Genomic DNA, 22,451 nt, shown 5'->3' on the forward strand with positions numbered 1-22,451 from the left:
CCTCTCTCTTCATTGTTACCTTTTTTGAGCTGTAAACAATGTGGCACAATATACATTTTCGTTCTCGGACCATAGCGACCAGATCTGAAGCATTCAATGTCAACCTGTAATGAAGAAGTAACATTTAGTAACCTTTCCAGATATCATCTTTAAATTACTTTTCACTCTGCCACTTTCAACAAAAATAAATTCCGCCGAATCCTAGCACTTGGGAGGCAGAGGCAGGCAGATCTCTGTGAGTTTGAGGCCAGCCTGGTCTACAGAGCGAGTTTCCAGGACAGCCTCTAAAACAATACAGAGAAACCCTGTCTCGAAAAACAAAAAACAAAACAAAACAAAAGAATCTTCAGAGATTCCAAAACTGGGCATAGTTGTATCTATAGCCCTTAGGTCAAGTTCAAGGCCAGCTTGAGCTACCTAACGCTGGAGTTCCCTTCATATATCAATGTCAGAATATTCTCCAATTATTTATCATGTAGCTCAAGTTGAAAACACCTGTTAAGTGTCAAGAACTGCATTTAAACACTGTCATCCAATTTTATTAAAGACAGTCTGAGAAGTAAACCCAGGCTGTGTGATGGTAGATCCCACCTTCCTAACCTCTGAAAGGGAGATTTTTATATAATGTTCCTTATTCAGAACAATAAACTCAACAGAACTCAAGAAATTTTTATAAGTGAACCGTTATAAGTGAATTCAGACTCCAAGTGACAATATGCTGTAAAACACTAAAGGTTTTAACTGAGTGTGTACGAGGAAGTGGAGAGCAATGACAAGATGAGGAGTAGTAATCAGGCTAAAATCCCTTTCTTGAATCCCACAGGCAATTTCCTATACCTTCACCTTAACCCTGATAGAAATTAATGAATTTCTGGTAAGACAGGACTATCGGGAAGCCACAGAACAAAATTTTGCCTCTAGCCCTAGGATATCTGACACTTTTGGGAAGGCCTCACCTTGCAAAGTAGGTGTCAATAAAAAATTACATGGCCTCTAGCTAATGAAGATATTTTAGTATACAGGGGGACAGGAGGCAGAGTCATGATAGTATCCAGAAGTATGCAGGTCAGATAATCTGGCTTATAGAGCAAAGGGATCCTGTTTCCAACAGAATGAAAAGACAAGACCAACATGAAGATGTCTAATGATCCCCCATGATGCATGCCCACACCACCATCCATGAATAAGCAACACTAATAGACACAAACATCTTCTCTGCATAAAAGAACATTAAAATTTTAACTGATGTTTAATCCCTTTAAATAACATGTACAAACACGTTTATGATGTTTGCCCCCAATAATGACCTTTTAGAAGATTTTTAATTGTATATATTTGTATATCTATGGGAGATGGGCATGTGAGTGCAAATGCTGGTAGAGCCCAGAAGATGTCAGATTCTGTAATCTGGAACTACATATAGTCAGTGAGCCACCTGATATGGGTGCTAGGAACTAAATTTGAATCCTCTGTAAGAGTAATAAGTGCTACCCCCTTGTAACATGATAAAACACCTAGAGACAGATAATGGGATTCAACTGGCCACTAGCTTTTAACTCTACCTCAGACTGAAAGGCGTTCCTGGCTCCACCAAACCTCAGACTTCATTCCTAGACTGCCATATTCTCCTCAACATGGCTGGAGAATCCTGAGACTGACTACTGAAGACCCTGCTCCTATCTTACCCCCTCTAGTCCTGGGATTGAAGGTGTGAGATGTTACTCTTTTAGACTGATTCAATCTCGTATAGCCCTGTGTAGCCTTGAATTCAGAGAAACCCATCTGCCTTTGTCTCCTGAGTCCTGGGATTAAAGTGAGTACCACCACTGCCTGATCTCTACAGCTTGAGGCTGACTTTGCTTTCTGAATCCTCAGCTAAGTTTTAATAAATCAAAAATAATATATCACCACACCCCCTCATCAATCTTTTGCAAACTGCTGACCAATGTCAGTCCAACCACTCAGGATGTGAAATGATGATATCACTGTGACTGAACACATCAGCCTCTAGTACCACTTGGAACAGGAGCAGAAACGGGGTCTGTTGTGGATCTCAGCATCCAGGTTACAACTTCAGGCTGGAATCTGATCAATATTCTTTTTTTGAAAGTGGGTCTCATGTATGCCAGCTAGCTGAGAACTCTTTATGCATATGATCTGACCCTCTTGAACCTCCTGCCGTCACCTCCCAAATGTTGGGATTACAGGAGTATCCCACCACACTTGACTTTAGACTTTGTTATTCCATACCAGTTATGGTACCCAGTGCCATATAAATGCCAGGCACATGCTCTGCCACTGAGCTACATCTCCAAAGATGAACAATTTCCCAAAAGGGCTTGACAATGTACAACCTATGGGTAGCTTTTGTGCATTTGTATTTTCCTTTTTGAAATAGGTCTCTCTACATAGCCCAAGCTGGCCTAGAACTCCCAATCCTCCTGTCCCTGCCTGGGATTACAGATGTGTGCCATCACACCTGGCTCCCCTAAACCCTGATAAATACATGTTATGATGCATTCTGGAAGCCATGGGGCCAGTGGAAAATTTACAGTATTTTCCTAGTCCATGAAGACTGAGGTCTAACCTAATCTAAGGGGGTGTGTGGTTGTATCAAAATGCCTTGGAGTGGAGGAAGGACACAAAGGGACCAAAGCTGACAGAAGCTTCTGAAGCAGTGGTCATTGACCAAAAGCTCTTATTGTGGCTAGAGAGATGTCTCGGTGGTTAAGAGCACTTGCAGAAGACCCAAATCCATGCCAAGTACTTTACAATCACCTGCAACTCCAGTTCCATGGGGATCTGGCTTCCACGGGCACCTGTACTTACAAGCACATGTCCATACTCAAACACATACACATAATGAAGAAGAAGAAGAAAAAAAAAAGCTTCCAGAGCTGAAGAGATGGCTCAGTAGTTAAAAGTACCAACTCCTCTTCCAGAGGACCTGGGTTCAACAGATTCAACTCCCAGCACCCATATGACAGCTCACACGTGTCTACAGCTCCAGTTCCAAAGAATTTGAAGCCCTTTTCTGGTCTCTGTGGGTGCCAGGCATGCATGAAGGCAAAATACCCATAAACTTAAAACTAAATAAAACAAAGATTAAAAAAAAAAAAGCTGGGGCTGGAGAGATGGCTCAGTGGTTAAGAGCATTACTGGCTGCTCTTCCAGAGGACCTGGGTTTGATTCCCTGCACCCACATGGCAGCTCACAACCGTCTGTGACTCCAGTTCCTGAGGACCTGACACACATGCAGGCAAAAACACCAATGCACATAAAATAAAGATGAATAAATTTTTTTTAAAAAGCTTCCAACATTTATATCTTACATGGAGATGTAGCAGCTCTGACAGACTTGCTATACATTCTGCCATTAGGATTGAAATAAGTGTCTTGATATAATTAGGAAAATTGCCTTTCACCTCCTTTAAAACTTTTGCCTATTTTCCCTCTGGTTGCTCAGCTAATATGGATGATCACAGTTCTTTGTCTTCTCTATGAATGAAATTATTTGAGTTATGATATGATATTTTGAGGTTGTGAATATATTGTAGTGAAGTGCTTGCTTGCCCACTATGCACCAAATTCTGGTTTTGATCCCTAGCACTGCAAAAATAAAATAATGTGGGCTAAAGAAGCAGCTTAGTGTAAAGGGCTTGCCTAGATTAGGAGGCCCAAGGCTCTATCCTAAACACTTAACAGATAACTTTTACCCAATTTTTATTGTAAATATTTCCCATGACCCTTCATCCTTCTTAGAATGAAAAGCAAACTATACTTTTGCTTTAATCATTGGTCTATTGCTGTGAAGAAACACCATGACCAAGGCAACTCTTATAAAAGAAAGTGTTTAGGGCTGGGCGGTGGTGGTGCATGACTTTCATTCCAGCACTCAGGAAGCAGAGGCAGGTGGAGCTCTGTGAGTTCCGAGGCTAGTCTGGGTCTACAAGAGCTAGTTCCAGGACAGCCTCCAAAGCCACGGAGAAACCCTGTCTCAAAAAACAAAACAAAATAAATAAAATAAAAGCATTTAAATAGCAGCTCGCTTACAGTTTCAGGGGCTTAGTCCATTATCAGGGAGCATTGCAGCAGGTAGGTATGGTGCTGGAGAAGTAGCTAAGAGCTAAATCTTGATCCAGAAGCAGCATGCTTGAGTGCAAGAGAGGGCTTTTGAAACCCACCCCCCAGTGACATACTTCCTTCAACGAGGCCACACCTCTTAATCCAGTCAAAAATTCCACTCCCTGGTGACTAAGCATTCAAATAGATGAGTCTGTGGGGACCATTTGTATTCAACCACAACTTCCTACTGCACATTTACAATTTGAAACATCAATATAATGTGTTAATTAATAAAAGATAAATGTGGTTTACTATGAAATGTATACTTAAATATATAAATTCTTTGGCATGACTTTATTGGAAAACATAAAACTACAACTTTAGCCGGGCGTTGGTGGCGCACGCCTTTAATCCCAGCACTTGGGAGGTAGAGGCAGGCGGATCTCTGTGAGTTCGAGGCCAGCCTGGTCTACAAGAGCAAGTTCCAGGACAGCCCCCAAAGCCACAGAGAAACCCTGTCTCAAAAAAAAAAAAACAAAAAACAAAAAAAACTACAACTTTAGTAACTACAAAAACAGACTGATATTGGCTGTAATACTGACTGAAAATACCATGAATGGCACTTGCTGTTTATATTTTTCAAAATGTCATAGTAACCAACCCTTGATGATCTTTCTGAGCTAAACAAGCAAAACTGGACTGGTGGGATGGTTTGGTGGGTAAAGGCACTTGTTGCCAAGACCGATGCCCTGAATTCAATCTCTAAGACCCACAAAGTAGAAGGAAAGAACCAACTCTCACAGGATGTCCTCTGACCTCCACCCATGCACTGCAGCACATATGTGTACACACATAAGTAAAAATAAAAAGTTTAAAATGTATCATCATCTTAAAGCAGGCATGATGAGCCAGGCGTTGGTGGCGCACGCCTTTAATCCCAGGACTCGGGAGGCAGAGGCAGGCGGATCTCTGTGAGTTCGAGGCCAGCCTGGACTACCGAGCGAGTTCCAGGACAGCCTCCAAAGCCACAGAGAAACCCTGTCTGGAAAAACCAAAAAAAAAAAAAAAAAAAAAAAAAAAGCAGGCATGATGACATACACTAGAAATCCCAGCACCAGGGAGGCTGAGGCAAAGGGTCAAAGGTTTGAGGCTATCAGTGCTATATGGAAGGACTCTACAAAAACAAACAGTAGCAAAAAAGAAAGCACAAGACCACTAGAATAACAACTTCACACTCACTTCGCAATTTATAAAGTAGGGTAGGAAAAAGCACAGACTCTGGAATTAGACAACACCTCATGGGTTTATTCTAAGTAAAGTTAATTTGAAACTTTTTGTTTTGTTTTGTTTTTCGAGACAGGGTTTCTCTGTATTGTTTTGGAGGCTGTCCCGGAACTCACTCTGTAGACCAGGCTGGCCTCGAACTCACAGAGATCTGCCTGCCTCTGCCTCTGCCTCCCCAGTGCTGGGATTAAAATCGTGCGCCACCAACCTGGCAAAAATAATATATTGGTCTGGTGAGGAGATTGCTCAGTGGGTAGAGGTGCTTGCCACGATCTGAGCTTGGTAACCAAAACCAACACGGGCCAAGAGAAACAAGAAGCCTCTGTCTTCCATACATGAAGCACAGGATGCACACATGCTCACAAACACTCCAATAAGTGTAAAAAGATTAAAAATAATAATTCTTATCATGAGCTTTGCCTTTTTGAAGATAATCAATTATATTCTGAATAAGAAACACTAGGTGTTTAACAGTTTTGAAGGCACAAAAGAGCTGACAAACAACTTCAAAGGGAGACATGCAATTTAACAACAAGGTGGGGCTGCAAAGACAGACCTGCTGCAAGTTCAAGGCCAGACTACTCTACCTACTTGAGGCCAGGTCAGCTATGGCTACAAAGATGAACACTATTAAAAAAACAGAAACAAAAACAATGGTGACTGTAGAGGCTAAGTTCACCACTAAACCCTAGTCAATTTCAATATCACTAATAGTGGGAAAACTACAGCAGGCAGCATGTCAGAAGTCACCAAAGTGTTTCACCTGAATCCAATAAGCACGGTACTGCAGCATCCAGTTTGTTGTAACAAGCTTTGTAATATGTATCGGAAGCCTGAATTATTAATCTACACAACTACCCAGGTTTCTTCAACAAATCAAAGGTGAAAAAGCAAAAAGGCAACTGTTGTATGTTAAAAGAGACCTCAAGATACATACTAGCCAAACGCTACATGTGACCTCTAGAGACTGAGTCGAATACCCACCCATGTCTCAAAAGGAGGGAGAAAAGGGAGGATGGGAGGAAAGAAATGGAGATAGTTCAGTGATAGAGTGCTTGTCTTATATGTATTCATCTTACTGTTTCAAGACCTAAAACACCCTCGCTCTCCCCCCAGCCCCCTTTGCCCAGTATTTTTGTCTCAAGACTGCCTTATTACACACATGAGAGGCCAGCCTCAGCTTCATGAGACTCCACCTCAAAAAAAAAAAAAACAAAAAAAAACAATAGGAACCCACACACAAACCAACAACAAAACTGAGTATTAAGTAATATGGATAGAGATAAAATACAGAACTGGGAATATAGTTCACGAGTAGCATACTTGCTTAGCAAGGTGAGGCCCTACTATATTAAGTTCCCAACATAATAAAACAAACAACAAACAATAGTATAGCAAATTTTAGCAACATATTAAAATCCAAGTGACAGGGCTGGAAAGGTTAAGAGAAATGCTGGTCTTGCAAAGGACCTAGGATCTGTTCCCAGCACCCACATGGTAGCTCACAGTCATCTGTAACTCTAGTTCCAGGGGATCTGAAATCCTCTTCTGGCCTCTGTAGGTTCAGGATACATGCCGAATACATACATATACACTCACATACACACACACAAGAAAACACTCATATGCATAAAACAATCTTTAAAATTAAAGTGGAGGGGGGATTTAGCAGTTCAGAGCACCAGCTGCTCTTCCAAAAGACCTGGGTTTGATTTCCAGCTCCCATATAGTGGCTCATAGCCATTTGTAACTCCAGTTCCAGGGGATCGATGCCCTCTTCCGGCCTCTGCAGGCACTGTGCACAAATGTAGGCTAAACACCCATACACAGAAAATAAAATTTTAAAAATTAAAAAAAAAATCTGAGTTTATATTTTTTTCTGGTTGTTTACAACTTTTTGTTTAGCTTACAAGAAAAGAAAATCACAGATTGTGAAACTGAAACCCTGGAACTACTGAACAATAAATCCTCACTTCTACCTTCCATCCTGACAGGCATTCTACAGTTTCAGTTGATTCTGACTACTTTCCACACTCTATGTCCTTATATGCAAAGCATATGTATATATGCATATACATGTACATATACTTAAAATTGTCACTATTGCACACCTTCTTGACACCATTACTTTCACACTGTTAAAAAGAGTACCTTGGAAATCATTCAATATCAGTACAGAGAGCTAGTTCATTCTAACAAATGCACAAACATAACAAGTCCCCAAATATAGACATGGAAACTCCCTTTTTTTTTTTTTTTTTTGGTTTTTCGAGATAGGGTTTCTCTGTATTGTTTTGGAGGCTGTCGGTCCAGCCTGGCCTCGAACTCACAGAGATTCGCCTGCCTCTGCCTCCCTAGTGCTGGGATTAAAGGTGTGGGCCACCACTGCCTGGCAGGAAACTCCTATTTTTTAAGTCTCCTTCAGATTACAACAGCAACAGACTGCAAGTTTTTAGTAGGCAACTCTGCATCCTAGATGTACACTTAGAGTAATCACATGTAACTTGTCTGTTTAGGGCTCTCACTCATTAGGCACACAAATACTAAACTTCCCCTTTGATAACCTAATTATAAAACACAGTCTGTACAGTTTTCACCAAGTCATCCTGGATAGCAGGACCACTCAATGCTCCTTGCTTTTCTCACAGACCAGCCTTAATTTGTTCTAATCTGGATATATAACTACCATGGTTTTTCTTTTTAAAATGCCTTCCTTTCTACTAAAACAATTTGATTCTGAACTAGTATGCTGAAATTGCTTCACACCTTTCCTCTTTCATGGATGTTTTGAAGCTCTCTTCAAAATCTATCTGGACACTTTCTCTAGTTAAAAGCTGAGATGAGCACATACCCCAACCCTCTGTGACTGAACTCAGGATCTCAAGTTCAAGGCCAGTCTGGGCTATATAGGCCAGATTCTGTCTCAAAAGTAAAAATCAAAACAAAATTTGTTTTCTAGGCCAAATAGTTCAGTTCACTTTCCAAACAGGAATACTTAGAACATCTAACTTGGTGTAACAGAAAAAGATGAACTCTGCTATCACCTGAGAGGAAATTTAGTAGTCCATGAATGTGAACTTAAGCAAATCTCATCAGCATCTCAGCAACTGAAAAGTGCTGCCAAAAAATCATCTATTATAATACTGCATTACATTTCTGTGACACACCAGGATGTAGAGTTCTAGCATAATGGGTGCTAAGTAAACCCTAGTTGAATCTGATTGTCCATTCTGTCATTCTTGGCCAAACCTGGGAACAGAGAATTACATTTTAAGATTCTTCATTGGGAGCCAGGCCTTTAATCCCAGCACTTGGGAGGCAAAGACGGGGATCTTTATGAGTTCGAGGCCAGTCTGGTCTACTGAGCAGTTCCAAGACAGTCCCCAAAGCTACAGAGAACCTTGGGGGGGAGGGGATTCCCCCATGGAGTTTGAGAACAGGATTTGGATTTTATATTTAATATATTTTTAAAAACTGTGTCTTGAATCACCTCAATATAAACCATTATGATGGCTATAGGTTAATCTGCTGAGAAGAACTTCCTTAACTGGTTCCAAGTTGTTAAAAAACAAACAAAAAAAGAACGAAAACAACACTGAAATCTCGAACTTCACCAAGATGACTACACTGAACAGATTGAAGTGGGAGGCGATGCAAGTATCTCCTCTCCATAATTACGCACCGAGATTGTACTAAATATTAGACACACAGCGTTCCACTAGTTGCTAGTACATTAATAATACGCTCCCCAAAAGTAAAGACCTCAAAAGAAGGAAAAAAAGAGGCGAGACTGTCAGACAGTCTTGAGAGGCGGTGAGGGTCCCGGCCTGAAACGCGCAGCCTTTAAATACCAGATCAAGGCTGAGATACCTCCTAGACCCCAGGCCCACAGAGGTCAGGGCCCGTCCCAGAGGTCAAAGATCTGGAGCCACGCGTCTAGCCTGAGGGGCTGCGAGCAGAATCCGACCGCCCCTGCGAGTCTGTACCCTGAAGCCAGGTGCTCCGCTCGCCCATAAACTCTAAACCCACGCGGGCCAGGAGAGGTACCGTGGCGTTGCTTGTGTGCAGGCGCAGCTCCCACCACCTGCCCAAGAGGCAGACCATCCGACCCACGGCCTCCGATACGCCCAACCAGGCTGGGCCCTCCATACTCACACTCACTGCCCGTCCTTCCTACGCCATCAGGCCCGGCGAGGGAGCTCCCAGACGCCCCCTGAGCCTCCGTTCCGGCGGCGGCCTGGGACCCGCTCCCCGCCGGGCACTGACGCCGCCGCTACCGCCGCCAGCGCGCAAGCGCACGTAGCCCGGCGCGCTCCCTCTCCCTCCCACCCTATCCGCCCCTTTCAACCATCTAGCTTTATTTGAACATAAGAAGTGAACAACGGACACCGGGCAAGGGGCCTTCAAAACACAAGAAAAACCGAAGTAGGTCCTTTTGCGCAAAGCTGTTTTCCCCCCCTTCTACTTTCCAAGCCCTCCACCAGAAGGGTTGACACTGTCTTAACTAAATTTCAAAACTTTCCCTTCTTCGTGAAACTTTTGAACACATAGACCTAGACCTCAAGTTAGACATGGTAGCTCAGCCAATATTCTGGAGGTTGAGAGAGGAGAGTCAAAGCTAGCCAGGGCTACAGAGTTTCTGAGCTACAAAGTGAATAAGTCTCAGTAAAAACAGAAGTAAATTTAAATATTACTCTAGCTAGTATTTATTTTCGTTTTGTTTTGATTTTTGAGACAAGGTTTCTCTGACTGCTCTGGAATTTGCTCTGTATACCAACCTGGCCTAAAACTCAGAAATCCATCCCCTAATCTGAGTGCTGGAATTTGCTGGGATTAAAGATGTTCACCACTACAGCCTAGCAATAATTCTTGACTTTAAGTGATGTTTTCTTAGAATGTCAGTTTTTAGGGTTAAAATTAGGATGTTTTGTAGCACGATAAGTAAATGACCCAGAAACTGACTGGTATTGGGGTTCAAGCTTCAAGATGAAGATCAGAAAAGCAAATCAGCTGGCCACTAGCTTTTACCTCTACCTCAGCTTAGACCAAAGGGGCGATTCTCAAACTGCTCCCAACTTCGCTGCTCCTCAGATCCACTCAGACTGCTGTGCTGTCCTCAATGTGGCTAGAGACTAGTCCTGAGACTAACTACTTTAGACCCTGCTCCTATCTTTTATACATATCTAGTGCTGGGATTTTTTTTTTTTTTTTGGTTTTTTGAGACAGGGTTTCTCTGTATTGTTTTGGAGGCTGTCCTAGAACTCGCTCAGTAGACCAGGCTGGCCTCGAACTCACAGAGATCCTCCTGCCTCTGCCTCCCCAGTGCTGGGATCCCAGCAGAGGCAGGCAGATCTCTGTGAGTTTAAGGCCAGCCTGGTCTCCAGAGTGAGTTCCAGGACAGCCAAGGCTACACAGAGAAACCGTATCTGGAAAAACCACACCCCCAAAAAAGAAAGGAAGAAACTATCAAAGTCTCAAATCAAAATAAACAGCTACCTTCATTTATGTGTGAATCCAGATTCATTCTAAAGGTTTAGGAGAGTCTTCCAATTGTGCATTTGTGACATCACAAGTCCTTGAAGCATTCAAGGTCTGATGTAATGCTCATTCTGTTTAAAAGCATGCATGCTACAGAACTGCTTTGCTCTGTAAATTTAGAGCCATAGTCCAAGGGAAAGTCAGTATAAGTGAGGATCAAAGTAACTCTAGATCATGATTTCACAACTTTAAAACAATAACATTATCAGTTGCTGACTAGTACATTCTAAGATAATGTACCCCCAGCTCTCCAGACCCTGCCCAATGTCCCCTGGACAGCAAAAATTGCCCTTTGCTGAGAACTACAAGATTATATCCATGACCATCCCAATCCTAAATGAATTCAGCCATATATTTTCTTTCTTCCTACCTTTAAGAAGTGATTTAAGATTAACAAAACAAACTGCTGAGTTCATTTCTACTAAACAAGCAGTTTATAGTGCTGATCAGTCCTCTTCTCTGGTCAGTTTTATCACATTCTACAGCCATGCCTCCAAACTTCTTAGTTCTCTTACACTTGCAGCCACCTTTCTAATCAGCAGAGGATCTATCTCGACTTCTCAGAAAACTTCCTGTTTCTAAACATAGACTTACAAATACATTTTGTCATAATAATTGAGAATATTCCTCCCTCCCCCAACTCTGTGTGGGTTGGTCTCTCTTCCATGAAAGTTCTTTTCATATCAGTGTCTAGGATTATTTTTACATCTATTTATTTGTGTGCATGTGTGTGGAGCAACATTCTTGCCATCTGGTACACATATATGGAGAAGTCAGAGGACCTGCAACATGTGGGCTCCAGGAATGGAAATTAAGTGCTCACACTTGATGGCCACTGCCTTTACCTGATGAACCATCTTGCCAGCCTCAGTCCTATGGGCTTCATTGTTTGTTTGAGACAGGGGTCTCAGGTAGCTAATGCTATCCTCAAAATTACTTTATAGTCTGTGATGACTGTGTACTCTAATTCACCAGTCTCATGATGCTGAGATTGTAGGTTTATGCCACTATCCTAAATCTCCTATCAGTTTGATTTTTTAAAACTTATTTATATTTTACATATATGGATATTTAGCTTGCATGAATATCTGTGTACCATCCTTGTGCCTGGTGTTTGAGGAGGGTGTGAATCTCCTGGAACTGGAATTACAGTTGTGAGCTCCTAGGTGGGTGTTGGAAACTGAATTTATGTCCTTTGGAAGAACAGCTATCTCTCCAGCCCATGATTTTATTTTTATTTATTTATTTTTGAGACAAGGTTTTGCTATGTAGTTCTGGCTGACCTGGAACTATGTAGACCAGGTTGGCTTCAAACTCACAAAGATCCCATTGCTTCTGCCTCCTGAGCACTGAAATCAAAGGTGTGCATCAACAACTCCCATCAGTAGTTTGAGTACTTCAGCTCTAACCCTCTCAAAATCTTTATCTAGATTTCACATACATTCTTTTGTAAATTCAATCATTTTTCTCAGTTGAATTTCTCCCATGCTCAAGTTTTCCTGCCTTAATTATTTTTTTAAAGATTTATTTATGTACATAGTGTTCTCTCTGCATGTGTGCCTGCACTACATACTAGGAGAGGGCACCGGAACACACTATAGATGGTTATGAGCCACCATGTGGTTGCTGGGAATTGAACTCAGGACTTCAGAAGAACAGACAACCAGTGCTCTTAACCTCTGAGCCATTGCTCCAGCCCCCTCCTGTCTTAATTCTTTTTTTTTTTTTTTTTTTTGGTTTTACGAGACAGGGTTTCTCTGTATTGTTTTGGAGGCTGTCGGTCCAGCCCGGCTTTGAACTCACAGAGATCCGCCTGCCTCTGCCTCCCGAGTGCTGGGATTAAAGACGTGCCCCCCCGCTCCTGTCTTAATTCTAACAAAATAAAAACAAAACACATCACTCTTCCCTTTTCTCTGACAAGGTCAAAGTTTTCCAAAGCATTTTATAATCTGTACTGACTTCTCTCCCCTCTCCAAACTATTTTTGTGTTTGTCAACTATCACCATTCCTCTGTGCTATTAAATTCTAAAGTGCTGATCAGTCCTCTTCTCTGGTCAGTTTTATCAATTCTACAGCCATACCTCCAAACTTCTTTATTCCCTAGAGCGCCAGCATTTTGTTTCACTCTTAGAGGTGGTTGGAAGAATTCTTGGGGCAAGCGGTTTAAAACCTATCAGCAACTCAATGGTTATAAAACGAATCCTAGTCTCACTTCAAAATTTACAAGACTCTGTCCCTCTACCTAGCTTGATTTCGACCTCTGCTGGCAATGGACTCAGAATGAAGCTTCACCTTTGCTAGGCCAAGTGCTCTATTTTTCTCCTCTACCCACAGTTAGACCCTACTCTTTCTTCCTCCTTTGGTGTTGGTGTTGAAATAGGATCTCAGTATGTCGTCAGTCTGGCTTTACACTCTAGAGGTCAGGTGATCCTCCAACCTCAACCTCCGAAATAGCCTGGGACTACACAGTGTGAGCTATCACACCTTCAGTTTTCTCTTGACTGAGAAAGCGAACTCTTAAAACTTCTAACAAAAAAATGAACCTCAAGAAACTTCCAGAAGGCGCCGAGTTGTTCTTGGCATCCGTTGTTCCCACAGCCTGTAAAATTCTTATCTCCTGGACTTCCGGAGGAACTCCTACTTATCCTTCTTAACTCTGAAAGTAACTTCCTGCGGCAACCATACAGGCACCCCTTAAAATAAGTTGTGTTCATTGTGGGGCCAAAGGCACCTTGGAATTCCTGTGTACCGTATTCTGTTCACTGTAATGTGTTTACGAATCTATATCCCCGATTTAGACGGATCCAAACACCCAGTAGGCTTCGGCAATCGCCCTAACTTTCCTTCGGCGTTCAAACGCTAAGGTGTCCCGCACACAGCTGCCTTCGGTAATGTTGGGTGCATGAGCTCCTCCCACCTTTGGGCGGGCGAGGAATCCGTCGGGTTAACGGGTGAGTTCCCAGGCTCTCCGCCTGCGTGGCAGGAGATTTAACCCCACCCCCCGCGCAAAGTGATTGGCTCCAGCTGTAGAGGTGTGTCTGCCCCCGCGGCACCCGGTGAATGCGCAGGCGCACCGAGCCTCAAGGAGGGGTGGGGGCGCATGCGCGCGAGCTGGCACCGGGTCCCATCTAGAAGTGTCCGATCTGCCCCGGCTGGTTAGGAGCCACTCCTGGTGAGCAACCTGGTGAGTCTTCAGGAAAGTGGCTGGGAGAGCTGGTCAGCGGGAAGGGTAGGATGATACCCCGAGTAGAAAGAGGGTATGGTGACACTTTAATTTTGGTGCGGTCGGACTTTAGTGGAGAAGGAACTCCGGCCAGTTCTCGGTAGATTGGGCCGAGATCAGGGACGCCAGGCGTTGGCGACCAGCGCGAGCGCAGCACAGGAAGGGAGGCGCGATGGTGGTCCCTGGACTTGTGGTTCGACTCTCCATCTCTCATCTCCAGGCTCACGGTGTTGAATTAACAGACTGCCCGGTGGCCCTAATGAGCACATAGTTCTGAGATAATTGTTAGAAGATGACCCCGAGGCTCGTGGCATTGCAGACTTCACTTGTCTAGCAAAGTCCCTTCTTACCTTGCGGCTTCCCCTCAGGAGTTCACCAAGAGTATGGTCAGTCAAAGGGCGATTTATTTTTAACCCTATTTGGGGCTCGAGGAAAGTGTCTTAAAGTACTGTTACACTTCTTTCCTTCGTCTTTAATCATTAGTCACTGTCACTGCACTGTTAGGAAAAGCAGACTGGTGGTAGAGGAAGCCAAAGACATCTGAGTTAGGAAAAGAGACCTTTGCCTTTTGCTGTTGGCCACCTGGGTGGGTTTGGACTGGAGGCAGGGATAAAGACTGCAGGGAAGTTTAGAAAATGACTGCAGGGAAATTTAGAAATTGGCAGCTTTTTGAATGCATGTTCTCAGCCTTTCGAAAATAGTGTAGTTTCTTACTACACGGTATTTTAAGCATCGAATAATTTCATCTTCTCTGCTGCCTTCCTGACATTCCCAGGTAAAATGCTAACAATTCAGTCATAGCCAGGTAAAAGGGATCCTTCTCATGTTCTTTTCTCTCAGAAACTACTACGATTAAAAAACCTGTGAGGTATCATTTGCTAAAGTACTTAAAAAAACAAACAAACATGATCTCACTGTGTAGCCCAGGCTGGCCTGGAACTCCTAAGAGACCAGCCTGCCTCTGCTTCCCAAATGCTGAGTTTAAAGACATGCACCACCATGCCTAGCTCACTTAAATACTTTGATAACCAAATTTAAGCTATTTCATAGCAAAGTAAGAAATGTTAATATTTCTGCCGCTAGCAAAGTTGATGCCCAAGGTATCCATTGGTCACTTGTTACTTGTTCTCTTGGTGAGAGGTAGTGAGAACACATTGACATAGATAGTAACAAACAGGAGAAACCCTTCTTTCTATGCATGCTCTAGGGACAAGTTATGTTAAAGTAAATTAAATGACTCAGTAACTTACCCTGTGCCTTAAATATTTATCATTCTTTTTTTTTTTTTTTTTTGAGACAGGGTTTCTCTGTATTGTTTTGGAGGCTGTCCTGGAACTAGCTCTGTAGACCAGGCAGGCCTCGAACTCACTGAGATCCGCCTGCCTCTGCCTCCCGAGTGCTGGGATTAAAGGCTGCGCCACCAACGCCCAGCAATATTTATCATTCTTGGTAGGACTTTTTGTTTCATTTTGGGATTTGTTTCTTTTTGGTCATCATTTCCTCTAGCTTTTTACTCTCTACACTGTAGCAACCCTCAAGACCAAGTTTGGTTGGGCCAGAATTGGGAGTGGGTGGCTGAACTATCAGGTGAGAGTCTAATGCCACCATCCTTTAATTCTATCTGGGAAGGTCAACAGGCCCAATTTTGAGAGTCTTTTGTGAGTAATCACAGTTGCTCTGATTAAGATGGTAATGGTTGTTTATGCTCTGAGGACAGTGTTCCATAATAATATATTTAGTAATTATGAGGTGGCTGTAATACCCAGGTGCCCTTGCATATGTCTATAATCTCCACTACTTGTAAGGCTAAAGCAGGAGAATTTCAAGTTTCAGGCAGGCCTCAGCAATCTCATGAAACCTCATCTCAAAAATAATAATAAAATAAAAATATATACATACAAACTATATTGAACATTCTGTTCTAGGCTTCCTTTTATTTTGGTATTTGGTGCTTGGGGATTAAACCCAGAGCCCCTCCTGCAAGCTAAGTACACTTCCATCTGAGATGCTTTCCTAGAAATATGCACTGTTAGTAAGTGTTTTGCATGTGCTAACCATGTAACTGATTGAAGCATGGTTATTCTCATTTAATGAAGGAACTAAAGTGTGAGAGTTAAGTAAGCAGTAGTCAGAATGTGAAAGCATCAGGTCAGCTGGGTGTAGTGGCTCATGCCTATAATGCCAACACTTAGGAGGCAGAGGCAGGATATTGCTGGATTTTTGTTGTTTGCTTTACATTTTACTTATCATTTGTGTGTGTGGTGGGGTGCACACATATGGTGATCAGAGGTCACCTTATAAGTTTAACACCCACCATCCTGGTCTAAATAATACCAGTTTCTGCCTTACTATTTTTTTTTATTTTTACTATTGCTATGAAAAAAGACCATGACTAACTCAACTTCTAGAAGAAAGCATTATTTGGACTTAACAGTTTCACAGAGGACTAAAGTCTGTGGCCATCATGGCAGAGAGCACGATAGGCAGAGATGGCACTTGAGCAATGGCTGAGAGTTCATATCTTGAGCCCCAACCACCAGAATGAGAACTAATTGGGAATAGCAGGGGCTTTTGACTTCTCAAAGCCTGCCCCCAGTGACCATTCCTCCAACCAGGCCATACCCTCTCATCCTTCCTTCCCAAACCTTTCCACCACCTGGGGGGAAGGGGAGATCTCAGTATTCAAATAGGTGAGTCTGTGGGGGGCCATTCTCATTCAGATCACCACAGTGGTTGTATACACACATCACAGTTTGGAGACAGCTTATGAATTCCTGGCATGGAACCTACGTTATTGAGTATGTAAGCCTTACCCACTAAGCCCTCTTTGCTGGCCCCAGGAACACCATTCTTTAATATTTTTTGGAATTACTCTTTAGAGACCTCAGTACTGATGGTCTCTGTATTCATATACCAATTGCTCTTTTTAGGATACTACACAAACTCCAGAATACATCTCACGTGGTGCATTTTAGATGAGGATGGTTGGAGGGAATGTTTCAAGTGAGGTGAAGCCTTGTCATTCATCTTTACCTAAACTTGGTATCTAACTGGGTTGTCATCTTTTCTAGAAAGATGGCAGAGAGCTGCTTGCTGGTGCTTTAAAGTCTTTTTCACCTTCCACATCTGCAGTGTGAATGTAATGACAGTAATCCAGTCACACAACTGTCTCCCCAGGATTACACCCACGTCACCTAGGGTAGAACTGTGGAAATTCCAAAGCTGACAGGATCTTGAAGGCTGGGTGTTAGGCCCACAAACATTAGCTTAAGTATGCACTTCTGTAAAACTGAAGTGTCAGTTTTTGGTTCCTGATTTCTAGCAGCTCCTTCTGACGCACTTGATTTTGTCTTGAGTCATGTGTTCTGCTGTGCTTTGAAGCATAGATGTTTATCGTAGATATGATTCTGTGGTGCACTTACTTCTCATCATTTGTATAGTTTGGGGGCTCTCCACATAAGAATGGCTAAAGTTATCCACATAGAAGAAGACACGAAAGAAACTAGAGAGAGGAGATAAGGGGAGTAGCCTTCTTTTTTTTTTTTTTTTTTTTTTTTTGGTTTTTCGAGACAGGGTTTCTCTGTGGCTTTGGAGGCTGTCCTGGAATTTGCTTAGTAGTCCAGGCTGGTCTCGAACTCACAGAGATCCGCCTGCCTCTGCCTCCCGAGTCCTGGGATTAAAGGCGTGCACCACCAACACCCGGCGTTTTGTTTTATATTTTGAGACAGGTGTGGGAGGTGGTTTTTTTTTTTTGAGACAGGGTTTCTCTGTATTGTTTTGGAGGCTGTCCTGGAACTGGCTCTGTAGACCAGGCTGGCCTCGAACTCACAGAGATCCACCTCCCTCTGCTTCCCAAATGCTGTGATTAAATGCGTGCGCTACCAATGCCCTGCTCTTGCTGAACAATCTTGCAGCCCTATGTAGGGAGTTTGAGGCCAGCCTAGGCTACTTGAAACTCTGTCTCGGCTCCTACCTCATAAAAATGAAATGGAATCTAGTAGTAAATTATTTTTCCTGGTGACTTATGATTATATATGAAGTTCTGGCTTATTTTCTGTAATCCTTTATTCTGTTCTTTTATCTGTTCCCTACCATTTCTCTTTGGAGTCTAGAAGTAAAGAATGTGTAGGTATGTTGCACATATACTTTTGCATCTACAGTAGTGGTTCTCAACCTTCCTAATACTTTAGTACATTTGACCCTTTAGTACAGTTCCTCATATTGTGACCCCCCAACCATAAAATTACTATGTTACTACTTCATAACTGAAATTTTGCTACTATTATGAATCATCTGGGGCCGGAGAGATGGCTCAGCCATTAAAGGCCAGACTCACAACCAAAAACATAATGTAAATATCTGATACACAGGATATCTGATAGGTGGCCTCTGAAGGGAATGGATCCAAAGGTTGAGAAATACTGATCTAGAGCTTAGAGTGATGGCATTCATGACATGGACTGTTTTATATGGGTTAAAGATGATTGACAAGGCTTTGTTTTACCTAAAAAGTCTACACCTAAACTATCTAAGGTCTTAGCTGATTCCAAGTTTACCTAGAAGTTTCCTGGTTATCTCCACAGACATTCTGATAATAGGAGTCAGGTCCACAGGTAAAGAAGATGACTGATAGCATGACTGTTAGTGCTGAGTTCAAGCCAGGCATGGTGGGGTGCTCCAGTAATCATAGCACTGGGAAAACCATTGCAGCAGGATTGAAATGCAAGGCTGTTTCAAAACATCTGCACTGTTTTCATCATCGTGTAAATAAATAGCAGTTCACTAGTAGCTTACATTTCATAAATCTTTATGGCTGGCACTGTGCTAAGCCCTTTATGTGCATGTTATTTCAGAAACAATTTGGGAGAATTATTAATAACTGTAAGTAATTGTCATAAACAGGTTAAGTAGCTTGCCTGGTTGCTATAGTCTGGATGTGTTCAGTATCCCCTTCCCCTTCCATGAAGTGTGGCCTAGTTAGTTAGGATGGCCTGGAATGCCAGTTTAAAATAATTTTCTCTTGCTATAAGATAGAAAACTTGGGCTCTTTTTTCCATTTACTTATTTTGGTTCTTTTTTTTGTTGTTGTTGTTTTTTGAGACAGGGTTTCTCTGTATTCTTTTGGAGGCTGTCCTGGAACTCCCTCTGTAGACCAGGCTGGCCTCAAACTCACAGAGATCCACCTGCCTCTGCCTCCCTGTGCTGGGATTAAAGGTGTGCGCCTGGCTCTTTTTTTGGTTCTTCAGACTGGTTTTCGCTCTAGCTTAGTCTAGAATGGAAGAGTTCTTTTACCCCAGGTTGGCCTCAGACTTGAAATCCTCCTGCCTCGGGTTCACACATGTCAGGCAAGCAAAGCAACTCAGACTAGCTCTTGTTCCCCTTGGAAAGTGATGAAAGACACCTGGCATAGTGGGCTACACCTGTAATCTTTGCCCTTGAGAGGCTGAGGCAGAAGGATAGTTCACTAGGCTACACTGAGTTTCAGAACAGCCAGGATTTCACAGTGAGACCCTGCCTCAAAAACAGAACACCTAGAGAGTGACATGCTTTCAAATTTTGAAGAAGTTGATACAAACATATGCTCCTGAGATGTCGCCTCTGCCTCCCAGGTGCTGGGACTAAAAGGGTGCATCACTACATCTGGATAGGATTTACCTATTTTTAAGATTTCATATAAATTTTCAGGGCATCATAGCACATGCAGAGGCAGGTGGATCTCTTTGAGTTTGAGGCCAACCTGGTCTACATAGTGGGCTAGGCAGGGATGCAAAGGGCTATCCTGTCTCAAAGCAAAATAGATTTCTTATGTTATATATGACCTTTTGTATTTATTTTCTTTTATTTAGAATAATGCCTTCAGTTCTAACACATTCTATAGACTGTACCTTTTTTTTTTTTTTTTTTTTTTTTTTTTTTGGTTTTTCGAGACAGGGTTTCTCTGTGGCTTTGGAGGCTGTCCTGGAACTTGCTCGGTAGTCCAGGCTGGCCTCGAACTCACAGAGATCCGCCTGCCTCTGCCTCCCGAGTGCTGGGATTAAAGGCGTGCGCCACCAACGCCCGGCTAGACTGTACCCTTTTAAAGTTGAGTAATATTCTGTTATGTGGTCATTTGTCCCCTCCACCTACTTAGCGGTTGAGAATAATGTGTATGTGTTACCCACATTAATACAAGTGCCTCATGTGTGCAGTGCCTATGGAGATCAGAAGAGGGAGCCAGACCTCCTGGAACTAGAATTAGAGATAGATGTGAGCCATCATGTTGGTGCTGAGAACTAAACCAGTCCTCTGCAAAAGTAGCAAATGTTCTTAATCGCTGAGCCGTGTATCTAGCTTCAGCTTCTAAATTTTCAAAATGGTAGTCAGAGACTATTTAATATTTAATTAAAAGCCACCTCGGGGCTGGGTGGTGATGGTTCATGCCTTTAATCCCAGCACTTGGGAGGTGGAAGGAGGTGAGTTTGAGGCCATCCTGGTCTACAGAGTGAGTTCCAGGACAGGCTCCAAAGCTACACAAAAAAACTATATAAAAAAGCTACCTGAGGTGTATATCTGTCTGTCTGTCTGTCTGATACTAGGGATCAAATTAGGGACCTCAAGCACCATCTTCAGCTCTCAGCTGCTGTTTTTGTGTGTGTGTTGGTTTGCTTTTGAGTCTTACTGTGTAGTCTCTCTGGCCTCTAATGACTGATCCTCCTGTCTAAGCCTCCAGAGTGCTTCAGCTCCTCTTTTAAAAAACAAAAACAAACAAAAAATCTTTTGCATATGCTTGATTCTTTTTTCTCTATAAGTTTAGGAAGCATAATGTCACTGTGTATTTCTTTGCCCAGTATCACACATTCATGGCCAGTTTTGTTTCCTCTGTGCCTCCACCCGTTTCTTCATCTCTGAATTACAAGAGCAAATCCTGTAAACAACTAACTGTATGAATGACATTAGCAAGGCCAGGCATGCTAACTCTTTTTTTCCTTTTTTTTTTTTCTTTTTTTTGGTTTTTCAAGACAGGGCTTCTCTGTGTCTTTGGAGATTGTCCTGGAACTTGCTCTGTAGACCAGACTGGCCTAGAACTCACAGAGATCCACCTGCCTCTGCCTTCCGAGTGCTGGGATTAAAGGCATGCACTCGCCACCAACACCCAGCACATGCTAACAGGGTTTCTCTGTAGCTTAGGAGGCTGGCCTGGAACTCACTTTGTAGTCCAGGCTGGCCTCGAATTCACAGAGATCCGCCTGCCTCTGCCTCCCGAGTGCTGGGATTAAAGGCGTGCGCCACCAACGCCCGGCCACATGCTAACTCTTAATATTAATGTTAGCATTGGGAAGCAGAAAGACCACTAGGGCTGTATAGAGACCCTATTTAAAACACAGTTTCTCAACTGGGCATGGTGGCACAGGCCTTTAATCCCAGCACTTGGAAAACAGAATTCTTGAGTTCTAGGCCAGCCTATTCTACAGATTGAGTTTCCAGGACAGCCAAGACTGCTACACAGAGAAACCCTGTCTCGAAAAACAAAACAAACAAAACAAGCAAACAAACATAGTTTCTGCAATACTAGCCTCCTATCTGTGTTTTTTATTTCTACAGTTCCTGTTATTTGTTTTCAATTTCTGTCTAAAAATATTAAATAGAATGTTCCAGAAATAACCAATTTCTAATTTGTTTTTGTTTGAGACAGGATTGTACTAAGTAACCAAGGCTGGCATCTGCCTTGAGACCATTCCTGCCTCTGTCTTCCCAATGCTGGGATTATATGCATATGCCGCCATACCTGCCTAGTGTGTAAATTTTAATTTTTTTTTGCTGTTTTGACTATGGTAATTAATCTCATGCCATCTTGACCCATCCTGCCAAGACTGAATCACTCTTTTGTATAGTATCTTCACCAATCCACAAGTCACTTATTTCATGGCTGTCTTTGATCAGACTTGGGTAGCTTAGTGTTTATGTTCATTCACATAACCCTTATTTAATAATAAACTTGATACTGGTAATGCCAATTTACATATGTCAGCTGTGTAGTGCTTTCTTCAACTTAAAAGATGAATTTATCATGGGCATGTACAGAGAAGAGAATTATGGGTTTGTACTCTTTGTAATTTCAGTTATCCACTTGGGATTACTGAAGTGTATCCTCTGGTAAGGGAGGACTTTGCCATTTTGTGTTTTCTTCTGTATCTATCTTGTATCTGTAACAAGGAGCCTGTTACAAATTCTCTTTTCCAGCTACATTCTCTGTTTTCTTTATGGGATTCTTTTATCCAACTGCTCATTTTGTGTCACAAGATTATATAAGCCTTCAGTAAAGGTTTCTCTGTAAACCTCTGTTAGCAGTGCTGCAGACAAA

At 42.6% G+C, this 22,451-nt stretch overlaps 2 protein-coding genes across 5 annotated transcripts in view; one reads left to right on the forward strand and one right to left on the reverse strand.

Annotated features, from left to right (window-relative positions):
* Znf106 (zinc finger protein 106) overlaps window positions 1-9,642 on the reverse strand; it is a 56,135-nt gene extending 46,493 nt beyond the window's left edge. For both annotated transcript variants that reach the window (XM_040746105.1, XM_005068500.4), the window contains exons 1-2: window positions 9,505-9,642; window positions 20-104 (exon numbers count right to left, since the gene is read on the reverse strand). In XM_040746105.1, the coding sequence (XP_040602039.1) occupies window positions 20-73 (54 nt within the window). In that variant the 5' untranslated portion in view covers window positions 74-104; window positions 9,505-9,642. The remainder of the gene's footprint in view (window positions 1-19; window positions 105-9,504) is intronic.
* Window positions 9,643-13,939: 4,297 nt separating this feature from the next.
* The window catches only part of Snap23 (synaptosome associated protein 23), a 29,194-nt gene continuing 20,682 nt past the window's right edge, over window positions 13,940-22,451 (forward strand). Inside the window, exon 1 of one of the 3 annotated variants that reach the window (XM_040746107.1) lies at window positions 13,940-14,071. The gene's annotated coding sequence lies outside the window, so the exon portion shown is untranslated. The remainder of the gene's footprint in view (window positions 14,072-22,451) is intronic. The other 2 variants (XM_040746106.1, XM_040746108.1) reach the window with 2 other exon arrangements.

This window comes from Mesocricetus auratus, unplaced genomic scaffold (genome assembly GCF_017639785.1).
Source record: "Mesocricetus auratus isolate SY011 unplaced genomic scaffold, BCM_Maur_2.0 Super-Scaffold_100004, whole genome shotgun sequence".
NCBI classification, from domain to species: Eukaryota; Metazoa; Chordata; class Mammalia; order Rodentia; family Cricetidae; genus Mesocricetus; species Mesocricetus auratus.